The sequence below is a fragment of the Emydura macquarii genome, unplaced genomic scaffold, assembly GCF_026122565.2.
Source record: "Emydura macquarii macquarii isolate MOO-44397 ecotype Brisbane River unplaced genomic scaffold, CSIRO-AGI_Emac_v2 contig_201, whole genome shotgun sequence".
NCBI lineage: Eukaryota > Metazoa > Chordata > Testudines > Chelidae > Emydura > Emydura macquarii.
The window spans coordinates 1,363,085-1,380,997 of NW_027130338.1; the positions used below are offsets into that span (position 1 = coordinate 1,363,085).

A 17,913-nucleotide genomic window follows, 5' to 3' on the forward strand; every position below is an offset into this window, starting at 1 on the left:
CGGGACCGCGCCAGCCTCCGCCTGCGCCGGCTGCCGAGCGAGGCCGGGACCGGCCCGGCCCGTCACAGGCGCGCCCCGCCCGCGGCCCGGCTCCTGCCGCCCGGCTCAGGCGCTCGCTCGGCGTGCGGCGGCCCGGCCGCGGTGGGGCGGTGACCCGGTAGCCGGGCCCGGCCGCAGCCATGAGCCGGCCGCCGCTGCAGATGCAGAGCTGCGGGCCCTGGGAGATGAAGGAGCGGCTGGGCACGGGGGGCTTCGGCAACGTGCTGCGCTGGCACAACCAGGTAGGGCCGCGCCGTGCTCGGGCCGCGCCGTGCTCGGGCCCCGCGCCCCGCCCCGCCCCGCCCCGCCCCGCATGGGAAGAGGCGACTCACGCTGCTCGGGGTTCAGCCTCACTGCAGGCTTCGAGCAGCAGCCCGAAATTCGGGTGCATTTCTGGTGTTGGGGGGCTGGGGGCTGGCCAGGGGCTAGTGGCTAGTGGCTGGGGGCTAGTGGCTAGCTAGTGGCTTCCCTTCCGGTGCACAGTTAGTGCCCAAAGTGACGCTCTGTCTCTGGGAAGGGCCTTCAAGGAGAGCTCAGAGGCTGCGGTGACTGCCCAAGAATGGCCGTAGAATCACTGCGCTGCCCCATCCTCTGCTGCTCCTCCCGCAGCTCCCTGGTGCAAGCATGGCGTTGTCCTAACTCTCTGCGTCTCTGCAGGAAACGGGGGAGCAGGTTGCTATTAAGCAGTGTCGCCAGGAGCTAAGCTGCCGAAACAGGGAGAGATGGTGTCTGGAAATACAGATCATGAAAAGGTGAGCATGGTGTGATCCCTTACACCTTGGTGTCCTGTGCAGCAGCGGAGAGCACTAGATCTGTCTTTAGAAGAGTCTGAATCCATGAGGTGGGGAGGGGGGGAAGGAAGGAAGGAGGGAATGGCCACTGTCAAGCGCTTTGGAGGTAAGTTCTATTTCCTGACATGTCCTCTCCATTGACTGTTCCCTGGGGGAAGCTCTTTTGGTAGGAATCAGTGCAGCTGCCTTTCTTTCTGTGTTTGTGCACCGACATCATCAGTGATGTCAGCACAGCTCTGGAAATAAGGTTTAGTAATTTGCTACTGCTTCTTCAGAGACAGCGGGGAAACACAAGTGCTCATGCTATTGGTTTGGGGCACTGTTGTGGTAATTGGACCTTCAAATTTACCCTCATTGTGAGCTCAGCTGTACAAAAGTGAACGAAAGCTTATAAAAGGTCCCAAGAACTTATAATAACAAATGTTGATGGGAAAAGGTCTGAAAGGGAGAGAGGCTTTTTGTTTGGACTAATTCAGTCTACTAATATCATTTAAGGACCATGTTAAGATCTTGCATGGTAAACAATACCATGTTGGGACACCAAAAATCAGTGAACCGAAATTGATGTGTTGGCAACTAGGTCTAATGGTTGGACAAAATAATGAGTGGGCTAGTCCACGTGTCATTCCTTTTCGGGATCCTTAAAGAAAGACTTTGGGGCAAAAACTAGCTGCTGGGGCAAGCTGGGCCATCTCAGCTGCCACCCCCTCTGGGATCCTGGTCCTTTGTCATCCTGATCCTGAGAGATGTGCTGATCAGAGTACGGCAGAGAACGGTGCCCAGGTGATGTCAGCAACTCTACTGGTTTTGGCTGAATCCCAAACACCACCTGGGCTGTAAGCCTTTCTCTCTTCCTCCTGCCTTCCCATGTGTCCTTTTCCATCCCCAGGTTAGTTGCTCTCTCTTCTGTCCCCCTCCTTTTTCTTTCTAAGAGTCTGGTTTAGCTGGAGAAGGCTGTATGTTTTGCAACAAATCTATGAGCCTGTGACCAGGAAGATGAAACTCAGAGCAACGGATAAAAAGCCTGATGCTGGTACAAGTTTTCCAGGTCTCAGGGTGGCTAATAAGACTGTGTGCTTGATGTTTCTCTAGCAGGGAGGTTGCCAGTGCACGTCAACACCAGAGACAGAAGCTGCATGTTCAATTTTTGCTGTTCTTTTCTCTTTGTGTGTGTGTGTGTGTGTGCTCTGTTTGATCTTCTAGGAAATGGGATTAGACTTCAATAACAGCAGCAATGCCAGCTCCAGCCCACCTCAACTAACTTCTTTTCTCCCAGAAGAATGGTTATTACCATCTTTAATATCATCAGAGACTTTTTTCTTCTAGAAATTCTTCCCAGCCAATGAGAGCAAGGGATATAGTTAACATGAAAACCTTGCTTCATCCTGTGAGAGTCCTGTAGCACTTTAAAGACTAACATATGTATTTGGGCATAAGCTTTCGTGGGCAGAAACCCATTTTGTCAGATTTACTTAGTACTGTAAATTTCAAATGCTTTAAGTGTTCCTTTCTTTTTTAAACCTTCAAAACAAAAGGTTAAACTGGTGTTTAATATTGTTTGCCATGGTACGAAGCAGCTGTGAGGTCTCCGAACAACAGACCTGGTTTAAGACTGATACTTTTATGAGCGCAGAGTTAAAAGGTGTTTATATGTTCCATCTAAATACAATGGGACTCACAAAGACAAACGGTTTCAAAACACTGCCTTTGAGCATGTGTAATGTAGTACCTGCTGCTGCTAGTGTGTGTGAAGCGCATGTGGAAGGGTTTGTCACACAGGGAAACTCCTTGTGTCCTTCTCCCTAGAACACACTTCAGCTTCCAGCTGAGGGCCCAGTTCAGCCGTGTGCGGAATGTAGGTCACGTTTCGGGGGGGGGAAGAACGTCGCTCACACCCTTTTCTGAGGCCATCATCTGTGATTTGCACCCAGATCAACTCTGACCCTGCTGCTGAATGCAAGACCCATGAAAGTGTGTGGAGGGTTGGGGCTGCATTTGGCCCCAGGAGGTTGGGGGTGATGTGTGTGAGGGAGCTGCTTCACCTTGTGCCTTTCTGTTTGTTGTTGTTCCTGTGATGTCTTCCGTGAGTGTCCTGCACATGTACGGAAATCCCACCAGGACAGGTTACATGACATAGCCATGTTCCTGGTTTCCAGGCCAATTTACCCCACCATATGTGTCCCTGCTGAATCAGTCCCAAAGACACCAAGATGGGTGGTACCCACTTTGTACAGGCTGCAATGGGCTGTAGCCCTGACTTCACAGGGGGCTAGGAGCGGGCTGGGTCAGGCTGCTTGTCAAGGTTTCTTGCAGCACATGGCAGACCTAGTTTTGATGCTCATAGAGAGAATGAGGAAACTGACAGCTCGGGGACGGGTTAGGACTAAAGCCCCGTCCCAGTTGGCAAGGGGTGGGTCGAGCAGGTGAAAGAAGCTTTCGGAGTGCGCTAGTTCTGTGTCCGAAGAATTAATGTGCCATTGGGACCTTCCCGAATACCTACCTGTATGTGAGGCTGTAAAGCTCTCGCTCGGATGATTGCTTTCCAGGATGCAGGCGCTTTACCTTATCCCTGGGAGAAGGCTGAGATTACTTGGTTCTTGTGATCTCATGCGCTTCCCTCATTTCCTTTCCTCAGACTGAATCATCCCAATGTGGTGGCTGCCCGTGAAGTTCCTGAAGGGATGCAGAACCTTACACCTACTGACTTGCCACTGCTGGCCATGGAATACTGCCAGGGTGGAGACCTTCGCAAGGTGAGGCTGTTAGGCTGATGATCCTGGCAGGCCAGAGACAGCTATTGGGAAATGACAAGGGGGGAATTGGAGGGTTTCTTCTCAGGAGGCTCAATTGTGGGTGATTCTGTTGGGCTATCTCCAGCTGCTGCCACGTGCTACTGCCACCTAATCCTCCTGACCTGTTCATGCTTGTGTCTCATCTCAGCAAGGGCAGGGTTGATCCATGATGCATTGTTAATCTTTCTGAGGTTTTTATTAGAAACTTTCCATTTCCATTGGGGAGTGAGCAATGTGTGTCTGTGGGATGCACACGTAGAGAGCAAGGGATGTGAGAGATGGAGAACAGGATGTGAGCATGGCCCAGGGCGGACCAGGCCAGTGAGTGAACATCCTGCCCAGAAGTGATAAGCTCCCGTCTATCAGCAGGAAGAACTTGTGTTTTTTGTTCTTGTTCTAACTTCTGCTAAAAGCGCATGGCTGCAGCTAGGGACACTGGTCCTGCTGGATGCAGAGGAGGAGGCTGTGGGGGGGTTTCTTCCTCCTGGAGGAGGAGATGATGGCAATTTCCTTATCTGTGGAGAAGGGAATGGTGTTTGAAGTTTTAGTTAGACTATTTAAGAACCTGATCCTGCAGACACTTACAGATGTAATGATATTGAGTTCTACAGAACTACTCACCTCCATAAGCAGTTGCATGATTGGGGCCAAAAACCCAAGACTGGGGCACAGAGGCAATTATTTACACTCTCTCTTGATCCTCTGCAGTACTTGAACCAGTTTGAGAACTGCTGTGGCTTACGGGAGGGAGCCATTCTCATCCTGCTCTCTGACATCGGTAAGTGAACGTAAGAATGGCCGTATTGGGTCCATCTAACCCAGTGTCCTGTTATCCAACTGTGGCCAGTGCCTGGTGCTTCAGCGGGAATGAACAGAACAGGGCAGTTAACTAGTTACCCATCATCCCGTTTAGTCCTGGCTAATGGCAGTAGCATCTCTGACCATCTTCACTAATAGCCATTGGTGGACCTCTCCTCCATGAATTTATCAAATGCTTTTTTGAATTCATTTAGACTTTTGGCCATCACAATGTCCCCTGGCATAGAGTTCCACCGGTTGGCTGTGTATTAGAAGTACTTCCTTCTGTTTGTTTTTAAACCTGCTACCTATTAATTTCATTGGGTGATCTCTGGTTCATGTGTTATGTGAAAGGGTAAATTGCATTTCTCTATTCACTTTCTCCACACCATTTATGATTGTTATAGACCCCATCATATCCCCTGTGAGTCATCTTTTTGCTAAGCCGACCAGTCCTAGTCTTTTTAATCTCTCTTCATATGGAAGCTGTTCCATGCCCTTAATCATTTTTGTTGCTCTTCTCTGTACTTTTTTCAATTGTGGTTTTTTGTTTTTTTGAGATGGAGTGACCAGAATTGCATGTAGTTTGCAAGGTGTAGGTGTACCAGGGATTTTATATAGTAGTATGATATTTGCTGTCTTATCTATCCCTTTCCTAATGGTTCCTAATATTCTGTTAGTTTATTTTTTGACTGCTGCTGCACATTGAGCAGATGTTTTCAAAGAACTATCCACAATGACTCCAAGATCTTTCTTGAGTGGTAACAGCTAACTTACACCCCCCATCACTTTGTAAGTATAGCTGGGATTATGTCTACCTATGTCATGATTTTGCATTGATCAACACTGAATTTCATCTGCCATTTTGTTGTCCAGTCACCCAGTTTTGTGAGGTTCCTTTGTGTAACTCTTTGCAGTTTGTTTTGGACTTAACTATTTTGAATAATTTTGTATTGTCTGCAAACTTGGCCACTTCACTGTTGACTCCTTTTTCCAGATCATTTTTAAATTATGTTCCCAGCACAGATCCTTGTGGGACCCCACGATTTACATCTCTTCACTGTGGAAAAATCTTGATAATTTATTCCTACCCTTTGTTTCCTGTCTCTTAACAAATTACTCATCCATGAGTGGACCTTCCCTCTTATCCCATGACGGCTTACTTTTATGTGTGTCTGATATTTCTGTTCTTTACTATAGTTTTAACTAATTTGTCTGGTACTGAAGTTATGCTTACCCACCTGTAATTGCCAGGATCGCCTCTTGAGCCTTTTTTTTAAAGTCATCATTTCATTAACTATCTGCCAGGAATCTGGTATAGAGTTTGATTTAGGCAATAGGTTACATATCAGTTAGTAATTCTGCAATTTCATATTTTGAGTTCCTTCAGAACTGTTGGGTAAACACCATCTGGTCCTGGTGACTTATTACTGTTTAATGTATCAATTGGTTCCAAAACCTCCTCTATTGGCACCTCTATATAGGACAGTTCCTTGGATTCATTGCCTAAAAAGAATGGCTCAGGTGTGGGAATCTCCCTCATGTGGAGATCTCCCTCACATTCTCTGCAGTGAAGACTCGTGCAAAAAATTAATTTAGCTTCTCTGCAACAGCCTTGTCTTCCTTGGGTGCTCCTGTAGTATCTTGATCATCTAGTGGCCCCACTGACTGTTTGGCAGGCCTCTTGCTTGTGATACACTTACAAAAGAATTTGCTGTTAGTTTGTATCTTTTGCTAGTTGCTCTTTAAATTCTTTATTGATCTGCCTAATGATACTTCATGGTAGCAGGGTTTGCTGCTGTCCCAATCTGGGAAGGAGCCATTTCAGTTCCGTTAATCCTTTCCACCTGGGGGAAGTAGGTCTGTGACACTGGATGTCTCCTGTTTTAGATAGGTACCTCCTAGTATTCTCCTCCTTCCTGCCTTGCTTTCCAAGCGGCCCCAAAAGGGAAATGGCCTCTGACTTGTTTCTTTGACAGTGGGACTTGGAAAGCAGTGTGTTTCCTTTCCCAGTGAGAAACCTGCTCAAGGGATTTCCTGGGAGGTGCCAGGCCGGATGAGTGATTTCCAACTTGTGTTCCTCATAGGGATTCCCAGCAGCAAATCCGTCATCCAGGCTAGGGAGTGGGCCCCTCACCTCTGCATTGACTTACATCACTACCATAGCATCTGGGCAGTGGACACAGATGGGAATGCAAACAGACATGATAGGGCTTATTGTGGACTGTTTGCTTTGAACAGGTCCCGCTTCTCTGAGCATCTATCCCCCTAAGTGACTTATGATGCTCCCGGCACAGCCAGCCTCCAATCCCCAAGCATGAGTATTTAGGCAGCCTGGACTTGTGCACCTCAGAGATCTCGGCTGTTGTGGTGAAACATGGGAAAGAGCCATCCCCAGGGCAGCCAGGCCCCCACCCGTGTCGAACTCTCTGTATTAGAACAGAGGCCTTGGTTTGCACCTGGGAGCAGATGGGAAGCCATTGCAGTAGCTCTTGCTAGCTCACTCTTGGGATGACTCAAGCGGTGTGATCTGCACTAGCTGACGCCCTAGTGGCAGCCCTGAGTCAGTTACGAACTAACAGTGTTTATGAGGACGTTTCTTTCATTGTCCCCAGAGCTCTCTGGTGCTCGATTTGGATGGTTGGCATGAAGTGAATAGTTGGTGGGTCTTGTGCAGGTCTTGGCTGCAGTGGGGCAGGTACAGTGTATTTCAGAGGAAGGACGGTTGGGCTGCTATGCAGCCAGTGACTGAGCAAGAGGAGGAACAAGCTGCTCTTCCTGGAGGCACAAAAGCTGAACAGAACGTCTGCCTGCCCGACACTCTCTCCGAGCACCTCTGGCCCAGTGACAGCTTCTGTTTGCCTCCCATTTGCTCATTCTTGGCCCAAGGAGAGGCAGAGGACTGGCAATTGCCAGGGGTGTCATGCTGAGAGCACAGATAGTGGAGGGAGCAACCCAGGGTCTAATGATCCCGGGCCCTGACCCTGGTGAGCTAAAAATGCTTCTTCTGACATAGAACCTCCTAGTGGCCCATCTGAAACCCTCTGAGCTGGCCATGCCTGGGGGCTAGTTGGCACCCTAAGGGCTAGTTGCCCCTGGAGTGGGGTTTGTTGTTGCTGTCTCCCTGAGGTTAGTTTGGACAGACGGAGCCCTGGGGAGGCTGGGGGCACTGGATTTTCCTTTGCACTCAGGAGGGTTGTGGAGGGGAGTGGGAAGCGAGTCCCTTTGGCTCAGGCCTGAGTCAGCGCTTGGAAGCGCAGCTGCAGGCTACAGAACTCTTGCCAGCCTCTTCGTTGCAAACAGCTGCCGTGAGCTGTGTTCCCATCTCATGGCTGCCGGGTTTTGCTCAGGGATTGGCGTGGCTGAGCATGAAAAATGCAGGCACTGGATGCAATTCTCCACCTGACACAGAAAATGGAGGAGGTGCCTCTGCTTGACTTCTTGGTACCTCCCCATACCCTGGGGTGATGGTGTTGGCTCAGCAGAGGTGGAGTGTATCGGCCCTCCCGCCAGGACTCCATCCCCCAGCATGCCGTGGTGCCTGGGAGCAGGACTGAGCAGATGTCTGCCGGCTGTGTGTGGTAGAAGTATTCCCTGGTGGGGAGGCCTGCGGCCAGTCAAAGGACAGGGCAATGCAGAACGAGCCGTCTGGCACGGTGGCCACTGGCTCGTGACTGGTGCTGTTAGGACAGATGAGGCTGGGAAATGCTGGGCATAGCACTTCCTCTCTCTGCGGTGGGCTTGGCCCATACAGCCTCCCTCCCCCTGGCTGCCTCATTTGCTCCGGCTGCAGCTGGAGCTCCCCCAGATAGCTGTCTCCTGGGGGACGCCAGGAGGAGCTAGGTTGGGCTAGGAAAGGGATCAGGGAGGGTTTTCACTGGATGTGATGGAACTTTCATGACTTCAGAGAGAGCAGCTGCCAACAGAAGAAACTTGGCTTCCATATCCTGGAAGAGTTGCACCAGCCGCTGCCCTTGGTACTTCAAGGGACAGTATATTGCCAGTGGCTTCCAGGCCAAACCTTCTCACTGTAATGGATCCCCTACCCCTCCCTCACTGTGTTCCTCTTCCATCCTGGCCTCCCGCACTGGACTCTCCTCCCCCCTCTTTGCCAGGCTTGCTTGTTAGAGCCTGCAGGCTTAGACCTTTTGGAGTAAAGCTGGGAGATGTTAGGTGTGATGAGTAACAGCTGGCTCTCTGTGTCTCAGCCTCTGCTCTCAGGTACCTTCATGAGAACAGGATCATCCACAGAGACCTGAAACCCGAGAACATCGTCCTACAGCAAGGAGAACAAAGGGTGAGCAGGATCCAGATGACACTGGCAATACATTCCACTTGCTGTCGGTAAGGGAGGGAGCACAAGGGTGTGAGACAGAGTGAGTGACTAGGGGCTGACATTGCAAAGCTGATCCTTCTCCAAGAGACCTCACAAGCTAAAGTAATAACTAGCCCAGTGAGGGTGTCTGAGCATGATGCTGTCGGAGAAGTGGTGGGGAAAGGCGGGTTCATCCTGTAATTCTTGGTCTTTATACCAACTGCTAATTTAATGATTTCGCTGAGCATCCGTGTGCCATGAGTTGTATCCTTCTCCCTCCATCCCCACCCCCTTTTCACAGACTGGGAACTGAGGCAGAGAGGAAGTGACTTTGCCAAGTGGTAATAGGTGTCAGATTTGTGTGGAAATTGGCTTGGGGGGAGGAGGTTCCTGGCTTACAGATCAAGCTCAGACCACCTGGTATCTTTGCCTCTCTGATGCGTCGCTGTGATGCAGAAGCAACTGCCAAGGAAGCCTCAGACACTCAGTGCCTGTTCTAGGCTGTGTCATGAGATGGTGGCTGAGCCGTTGTACTGTACTCAGGCAGACTGCCAGTCAAAGCATGACTATTTTGGAGCACCCTGTCCCAGTCCGCACACCGCACATGGTGGTTCTAAGGCAGCATTAAGCCATCTCTGTTTCCCTGATGCTGGGGCCGGGTTGGTTCATAACATACACGAGTAACCAGAGAGAGTTATGGCCATGCCCGCTCCTCCCCGTTCATGCCCGCTACATGAAGGTGAGGGGGAGAAGTAGCAGGGGTCCAGCACAGGAGCTCTTGTAAGGTGACGATTCCCCCACTTGATGTCTATGGCTGCTTTGTGCCAGCAGAGGCACGGATCTGGCCATCCTTCTCTCTTCTCCTCAAGGACCATGAACATCTCCTCAGGAAATGGAAATAAGCTTCCATTCAAAGGGCAGAGTGATCCCCTTCTGGGAAGCTCCCTCCATGTAGACAGGGCTCTGTCGTAAGGCAGCAGTCATGTCTCCAGCTCCTTGCATCTCAGGCTCACAGTGAGCCAGAGGAGCCGCTTTATCAGCGGCTTTGTTCTTGTGATGCTGTGAGAGCCCAGCACTACCTTGGTGCCTCCTGCCCGCCCTCTGAGCACTTCTGAGTGCTGAAATCATCTCTTCTCTCTGCAGAAGTGCAGGCCCTCGTTGCAAAATGTTTTGTCAGTCCTCTGACTCCCTGCCCTCTGTCTCTCAGTTAATACACAAGATCATTGACTTGGGCTATGCCAAGGAGCTGGACCAGGGCAGTCTGTGCACCTCCTTCGTCGGGACACTGCAGTACCTGGTAAGGAGTGGGTTGAGTTCTTACTGTCACTGTGACCAGCAAGGTCTGTGGGGCAGAGCGGCAGGAGGCAGTAGGCCGTGTGATCTGCCTGTGGGGGTGGTAGAGAAGTCCCAGCCACGCAGGTGTGGATGTGTCTGGGATACACAGCTGCAGCAGAAGAACAGGCTGTATTGTTGTTCTTTGCCAACATTTTGGATTTCTACCTTTCATTGCTCACTTTCTGCTGCAGAGAGGGCATGAGTCATTAACCCCTAGGGCTGGTTCAGAGGGGCCAGTGCGGTTCCTGAGTGACAAAACACTTAGCATGATCTCTCCACAGTGCTGCACAAACAGGAACAAACATCCTAGGAGGCAGGTGCAGCTGAGGTTCTGATAGAAAAGTGGCTTAATGGTTAATCTGTGTTGGCTCCCGCAGGCCCCGGAGCTGCTGGAACAGCAGAAGTACACAGTGACGGTGGATTACTGGAGCTTTGGCACGCTGGCATTCGAATGCATAACTGGCTTCAGACCATTTCTGCCCAACTGGCAGCCTGTACAGTGGTGAGTAACCTGGGGTCAGACAGGGAGCAGGAAGTCTTTCTGTGGCACCCAAACCACTGTCCTGTGTTCATGGTGTTTGGGGGAGAAGGGCTCTCCGTTTTAGATGTCATCTTTCTTTGTTTCAGGCCCTGCTAGGGATTTGAAGTGAGGCATTGAGGGAGCCTTCCTGGCTTCAAGCACTTGACTGCCATGCAGTTAAGGGCTAACTTTAAAAATTAAGGGAATTAGTTAGGGAAGTGGACTGGACTGAAGAACTCATCGATATAAAGGTGGAGGAGGCTTGGAATTACTTCAAGTCAAAGTTGCAGGAACTGTCTGAAGCCTGCATCCCAAGGAAGGAGAAAAAATTGATAGACAAAAGTTGTAGACCAAGCTGGATGAGCAAGCATCTCAGACAGGTGCTTCAGAGAAAGCAGAAAGCCTACAAAGAGTGGAAGGTGGGAGGCATCAGCGAGGAAAGCGATCTCTTGGAGGTCAGAACATGTAGGGATAAAGTGAGAAACGCCAGAAGGCAAGTAGAATTTGGACTTTGCAAAGGGAATTAAAAGCACGAGTAAAAGGTTCTGTAGCCATATAAACAGGAAGCAAACAAGCAAAGACGACGTGGGACGGCTAAGCACTGAGGATGGGAGGAGGTTAAGGATAATCTAGGCGTGGCCCAATATCTAAACAAATCCTTTGTCTCAGTTTTTAATGAGGCTAATGAAGAGCTTAGGGATAGTGGCAGGGGGGTGAACAGGAATGAGGATATGGAGGTAGAAATTACCACATCCGAGGTAGAAGCCAAACTTGAATAGTTTATGGAGGGGAATGGTATGATGGGACAACCTAACTTGGCAATTAACTCAGCTTTGACTACTAGCAGTAAATATGCCAATGGCCTGTGATGGGGTGTTAGATGCGTGGGTTCTGAGTTACTACACAGAATTCTTTCTGTGTGTCTGGCTGGTGACTCCTGCCCACATGCTCAGAGTTTAGCTGATCGCCATATTTGGGGTCGGGAAGGAATTTTCCCCCAGGGCAGATTGGCAGAGACCCTGGGTTTTTTTTGCCTTCCTCTGCAGCCTGGGGCACGGGTCACTTACTGGTGGATTCTCTGCACCTTGAAGTCTTTAAACCATGATTTGAGGAGTTCACTAACTCAGTCTTAGGTTAGGGGGTCTGTTACAGGAGTGGGTGGGTGAGGTTCTGTGGCCTGCTTTGTGCAGGAGGTCAGACTAGATGATCATCTTGGTGCCTTTTGACCTTAAAGTCTGAGTGTATGAGCTTGTGTGGTTCCTGGGGCTGGTGGAATTTGTTCCTCACCCCTCAATTGGGTTGGGAGAGTTGATCCTTCACTGGCGGGTGTCGAGTTGGCTGCCAGTCTCAGACAGACGGGGTTCTCTGTGGGACCAGTTGGATTGACACTTTTGGAGCAAACCGAATGAACCTGGAGCAGCATCTGTATATCTGCTGTCAGTTTAAATGCAAGTCTGAGGATGTTTTGCAAGGGAGTTGCAAATGTCTGAATAAGATATCTGGGGCGGATAAAGTTAGTGCTGTCTCTCTGTGTTGTGAAACAGCCTAAAGGGGGCTAATGTGTCCCCTGAGAAAGGTGAGGTATGGTTGTGATCATGCAGAGGGATCTTCTTTACTGTGTCACCATCCCTGCTTGAACTCTTTAGGCACACAAAGGTCCGACAGAAGAGCGAGTTGGATATTGTTGTCTATGAAGACTTGGCTGGAGAAGTGAAGTTCTCTAGCAGTTTACCGTATCCAAACAATCTAAACAGGTGAGGAGTACCACCCAAATGCATCCCAAGGGGATAAACTGGCTATTTCCTCCTGTGAGTAGGAGGGGTCTATTGGTTTCTGTTACCCTGTTGAAAAGTTGAGTGCCTAATGCACATGGTATCATCTGGTTGAGGTTTCCGTAGATGAAAACAGGAGGATCCTGTTAGCTTGCTATAGTTGGTTCCATACCCCTTCCCCCTAATTTCTTCAGTAGAGACCAGAGAAAGGTCTGAGCTTTGGATCTTTTCTGTCGCTGCCAACTAGTGTGGTCACCTGAAACGCTTCTTCCTCTGGTTCTTGTTTCTGCCCGTTAGCATTCTGGCTGGGCGGCTGGAGAAATGGCTGCAGCTCATGTTGATGTGGCACCCGCGGCAGAGGGGAACAGACCCTGTCTATGGACCCAATGGCTGTTTCAAGGCATTGGATGATATACTGAACCTAAAGGTGAGTCTTGGGCCTGGATTTCCATGCACAGACCAATTTCCAGAGAGCGCAGCTTGTGTTAGCTAATGAGAAGAGACACCTAAGTCATGGGGCCAGGTGAGGATGTGAGGAAACGTGGTTAAGATGGGGGAGTTTCTTGTTACAGTCCGGTACTAAAGAATAAAAATCATCCCACTTAACTCTGACCCAGTGCTCTTCCATAGTAGATCTGAAAGCACTTTACAGAGGAGGTTAGTATTGTTACCCTCCAGTCCATAGCTGGTCAGTGGGGAGTGGAGATGCAAAGCTGTCCAGCGGCACAAAGAAGGACATGCCCTAAACTGGGGAGTTCCTTCTGTGCTGAATTGGCCTGTGTTGTGTGGATAGTGTGGACCGTTTACTCAGCCTGGGGGCTGCAGACTGCCAAGCCGCAGAATGACACTAGAGTTCGCTCTTTCTGATGACTTGAGAATTGCAGAAATGTAGGACTGAAAAGGACTCGACTCCAAAAAGTCATCAAATCCAGCCCTGGGAGCTAGGCAGGACCAAATAAACCTAGACCATCCCTGACGTGTTTAATATTCATTGTGTTGAGTAGCTGGTCACCATTAACGGTTTATGTGAAGACTGAAGTAAAATAGGCATTATACACCTCAGTCGCCTTGTCATCAGTATTCGCTTTCCAACCCCACTAAATAGAGAAACCTACACCTTTTCATCTTTCTCTTGCTTCTAAGGTAGGTGTGACTCTGATTGTGTTCCTGCGTGCTTGTGCTGTTGTTTTGTACTCCTGGTTAGCAATTTGTCCATGCTTCCACTTTCCTGTACTATTCCTTTTCTATTTCAGGTCATTCAAGAGCTCCTGAAGGAGCCATAATATCAGTAGTTGGAAGTTGAGCATTTAATAGTGTCTCCTTGAGAAATGTCAGTTCTCCTGAACTCGTTTATCCCTTAGATTTTCTTCCCATAGACCTGCCTTACCAGTTCTGAGTTCGTTAAAGTCTGCTTTTTTTGAAGCTGTGAGGTGACCTAGATTTACTGGAGGCTGAAAAATAGTCACTTGGTAACAATCAAAGGAAAAGTTCTTGGGGAAACTATTCAGGAGGAATTAGTGATGGTGTATGTGGGATGGGGTGTGTTTGGCGTGTGGCAAGGAGACATCTAAGACATGGGCTCCCTTCCTGGCCATCTGAGGAGAAGCATTGACTGACGCAGGCCTTTTCCTGTTTGGTATTCCATGGAGCATCACACGCTGGCAGAGGGAAGCGGGGAGTTGCTGGTCCTGTTTTCTGTGTCACTTGGCCTCCCTTCTGTCTGATGCAGGACAAAGGCCTTGGCATGGTGTTGCTAAGCAGTCCTGAGGTGGCCCCATGAACCTCACAGGTGCTTCTAGTTTCCTTCTCCATCACCAGGTCTGAGTCCTGGCATCTCTGCTTAGCCATGAGCTCCATATCCTGCTCTTCTTGCAGCTGGTTCGCATCCTAAACATGGTTACGGGCACTCTGCACATCTACTCTGTGACCGAAGAGGAAACTTTGCAGGCTGTGAAGGCCAGGATTCAGTCAGATACTGGTATTCCGGAGCAGGAGCAGGAGCTGTTGCAAGAAGCGGGGCTTGCACTGTACCCTCAGAAACTGGCTATTCAGTGTATGGCTGACAGCAAGGTGAGTCTGGGGCTGAAACCTGAACGGAGTCCCTTCCGGACTGCTAACCGAGCCTGCACCTGCTGGCACTTGTACGCTGAGCACCCACCCCATCCTCGCACGCCCTCTACCCCACCCTTCTTTTAACGGAGGCAGAGCAGCCCTCCCTCCTGCTGCTTGCACTATCCTGGGCCATGGTAAACCAGCTGGCTCTGGGTTATTTCAGTGGAGGGCCCATTTAAGGCACTGCTGTATCAGAGAACTGAGCGGGATCTCATTTCTGCAGGGGAATGATGCCACAGCCACGGATACAGACCTCCTCTTCCTCTTTGACAACCGTAAAGTTGCGTATGAGAGGCAGATCTTCCCGCGGCCTCATCCAGAAAGCGTTGATTGCATCCGTAAGGACTTCCCCTGGGCATGGGTTATTTCCAGGGGGGGAATCAGCTGTATATGTGGGCTGTAACATATGCAAACAGAGTTAGGGGGCAGCCTTCTGCTCTTGGGAGTGGAGTGGGCAGTGAAGCAGATTGTCACAGCATTCAACCTCTGAGGTGGGATCTACCTGAGGGTAGAGAAGAATCTGTCATGATCTGCTGAGTTAGACTCAGACTGTGGCCAGTTGTAGTGAAATAGCCTCTCTGGTGCCCTGGCGAGCTGGGCCTGTGATGTGCACAGAGACTTGGCTGGGTATTTTCAAGAGGAGGCAGCAGCCTATCTCAGATTGGGGCTGGGAGCCAGCTTCTACCCTGCAGCACTGCTCTGTAAAGCTTTCTTTTAACAGCCTACACTCTTTGTGTTTCCAGTTCAGGATCCAAAGAAGAACCTGTCCTTCTGCCAGCTGCGGAAGGTGTGGGGTCAGGTCTGGCACACGATCCGGACTCTGAAGGAGGACTGTAACCTGCTTCAGCAGGGGCAGCGAGCAGCCATGTACAGTGGGGTTCCTTCTGGCATATTTAGATTTACCTAGGCGTCCTGAGTAGAGGGAGACAACGGGAAAAGAAACCTGCCCTGCAGTGGGGCAGGAGTGAGAGACCGTCTGGGCGGGGGAGGTTCTGTTAGAGGTGGAATGATTTTCAGTTAATGGAGAGCTGAGCTCTGGCTTTTAACCCTGTGGTTTTTGTGCCATCTCAGGTACACTCAGCCCCGTTCCTTTGTCTTCGTTGCGCAGGGAAGTGTGGGCTGATGGCGGGTTGACTGGAGAATTCTGAGTGCCTCTAAAAGCCGTGTGGGATCAGCTGGGACACAGCAGGCCCCTGTGGGGTTAGAGCCACATGATCCTTCTCACTTTCTCCACAGGATGAATCTGCTGCGTTATAATAGCAATCTCTCCAAGATGAAGAATTCTATGGCCTCCCTGTCCCAACAACTGAAGGCAAAGCTGGATTTCTTTAAAACCAGCATCCAGATTGACCTGGAGAAGTACAGTGAGCAGATCGAATTTGGAATCAGTGAGTGCAGCCTCTGTGACATGCAGGGGAGTCCTACCTTCACTCCCCCAATCCTGGCAGGGTAGCTTCCTTTCCACATATGCAGTGTAGAGTAATGGACTTGTTTCTTCCTTCTCTTTGTAGCCTCTGAGAAGCTGTTGTTTGCCTGGAGGGAAATGGAGCAGGCTGTGGAGCTTTGCGGACGGGTATGTCTCTAGATGTGCTTGCCCGGAAGAGGAGTCTGTCTGCTCCCGCCCTGCCTGAGTGTTTCTGTCCTCCACTACAGGGATGGACTGGCCTGATACACCAAGCTTCCTTCCCTTGTTTGGGGTTGCACCAGTCTTTCCTTGCCCCTGGCCTGTTCAGCCCTTTCTGTATTCGGAAGGGTTAGGGAAGAGAGACGTGGAGGCGACTCTAAGGAGGGGATTCCCCATGGCTAAACTGAGAGATGCTTGTAATGGGCTCAGTTATCGACAAAAGCAAGAGTCCTGTTGTGAACAGGGCTGTCACTGGTGTAATGAGAAGGAGGCTGGCAGTGCTCAGAGAGACTGTAGGAAAGGGAAGTATTAATACCAGCTTCTAAAAGTGGGGATTCTTTCCCATCTGCTCAGTGTGTGCTACTTACCTGTCCAAAATACTGGGAGTGAGGGATGGGTTAACTTGAGATGGCATCTGAAATACAGCATGTTGGACCTCGATAGCTGTGTTGACTCTCTGAGCAGAAGCCTCCTGAAAGGTGATTTCCATGCTCAGTATCCTCGTACCTGCCCACACACCATCTACCTCCAGAATGGAGAGGGGCAGAATGTTCTTGCCTAAGAGGCGGGTCACTGGTACTGTTTCCTGGCATGAGTATATCACAAGCTAAGTCCAGTTCAGGGTGGACACGGGTCTGACTAGTGGGATGCTGATATCTGAAGGCAAGGCTAAGGGTGTTAGTGGTCTCAAGGTGAGAATTACAGTAGTCCTTTGGAGCAGCAGGTAAGGGAAATTGTTCCTAGCTGAAGGTTCACCTTCGAATGTGGACAGTTTCTCTTCACCACAAGCGGCGCTGTGGCCCTGAAAGCAGCAGGGTCATAGGAAGGGGCTCATTTGAGAGGACCACTTCAGTCTGCAGTAGAACCTCAGAGTCATGAACATGAGAGTTACGAACTAACCAGTCACCTGTACACCTCACTTGGAAATGGAAGTGCGCAGTCAGGCAGCCGCAGCGACACAGAAAAGCAAATACAGTACAGTACTGTGTTAAACGTAAACTTGCTTAAAAAGAACATTTAAAAAAAATGTTGACGAGGTAGAGAAACTGCTTGTTTCGGTTAAATTAAGATGGTTCAAAGCAGCAGTTATCTTCTGCATAGTAAAGTTTCAGTGCTGTCTTCAGTCAATGCTTAGATGTAAACTTTGGAAAGAAACATTTTGCTCAGAGTAGGAACATTTCAGATCTCCATCCCTAGGCATTCATAATGCGGAGGTTCTACTGTACCGGTATTGAAGGGAAATATCCCATCAGTCTTTGCACAAGGCCCTACTCTACCTCTGGCTGGTCCGAGGCCGTAGGATTGTGGATGAAACAGGACAGCAATTCCTGTCTGTTCAAGCCAGTCCCTCCCCCCCTGGCTGGCCTGGATCCTGGGGCGTGGTTATTAACTGATGTCCCTCTTCTCAGGAGGAGGATGTGGATCAGCTGGTGAAGATGATGATGGCCCTGCAGGCAGACATTGTGGACCTGCAGAGAAGCCCGCTAGGGCGGAAGCAGGGGGGCACCCTGGAAGATTTGTGAGTTGGAACCCTCTGCTCTCCAGCACAAACACAGCCTGGCTTGGCAGAGCCTAACAAAGGGAATGTCTTTCTGACTTGCCTGAAAAGCCAGCAGTGCTCTGCTGCCATGGCCCATTGGTCTGGTGGCAGCATAGTTTAGTATGCAAAGGGTTTTTGAGAGTCCTTGAAGGGGCCAGTTACAATTTAGGTTCCAGAGAAACACTTGTGTTGTGCCTTTTATTTTGTAGGGAAGAACAAGCCAGGGAACTTTACCGGCGACTGAGGGAGAAGCCAAGAGGTAAAGAGCCTGTAGC

At 50.1% G+C, this 17,913-nt stretch overlaps 1 protein-coding gene across 1 annotated transcript in view; it reads left to right on the top strand.

The window, feature by feature from the left end:
• IKBKB (inhibitor of nuclear factor kappa B kinase subunit beta) overlaps positions 1 to 17,913 on the top strand; it is a 22,541-nt gene continuing 4,628 nt past the window's right edge. Inside the window, exons 1-16 of the mRNA XM_067545591.1 lie at positions 1 to 281; positions 697 to 791; positions 3,466 to 3,583; positions 4,331 to 4,400; positions 8,629 to 8,717; positions 9,943 to 10,032; positions 10,448 to 10,572; positions 12,237 to 12,344; positions 12,660 to 12,789; positions 14,238 to 14,432; positions 14,698 to 14,812; positions 15,218 to 15,341; positions 15,711 to 15,862; positions 15,986 to 16,047; positions 17,508 to 17,617; positions 17,848 to 17,897. Coding sequence (XP_067401692.1) covers positions 180 to 281; positions 697 to 791; positions 3,466 to 3,583; positions 4,331 to 4,400; positions 8,629 to 8,717; positions 9,943 to 10,032; positions 10,448 to 10,572; positions 12,237 to 12,344; positions 12,660 to 12,789; positions 14,238 to 14,432; positions 14,698 to 14,812; positions 15,218 to 15,341; positions 15,711 to 15,862; positions 15,986 to 16,047; positions 17,508 to 17,617; positions 17,848 to 17,897 — 1,735 coding nt within the window. The 5' untranslated portion in view covers positions 1 to 179. The remainder of the gene's footprint in view (positions 282 to 696; positions 792 to 3,465; positions 3,584 to 4,330; positions 4,401 to 8,628; positions 8,718 to 9,942; positions 10,033 to 10,447; positions 10,573 to 12,236; positions 12,345 to 12,659; positions 12,790 to 14,237; positions 14,433 to 14,697; positions 14,813 to 15,217; positions 15,342 to 15,710; positions 15,863 to 15,985; positions 16,048 to 17,507; positions 17,618 to 17,847; positions 17,898 to 17,913) is intronic.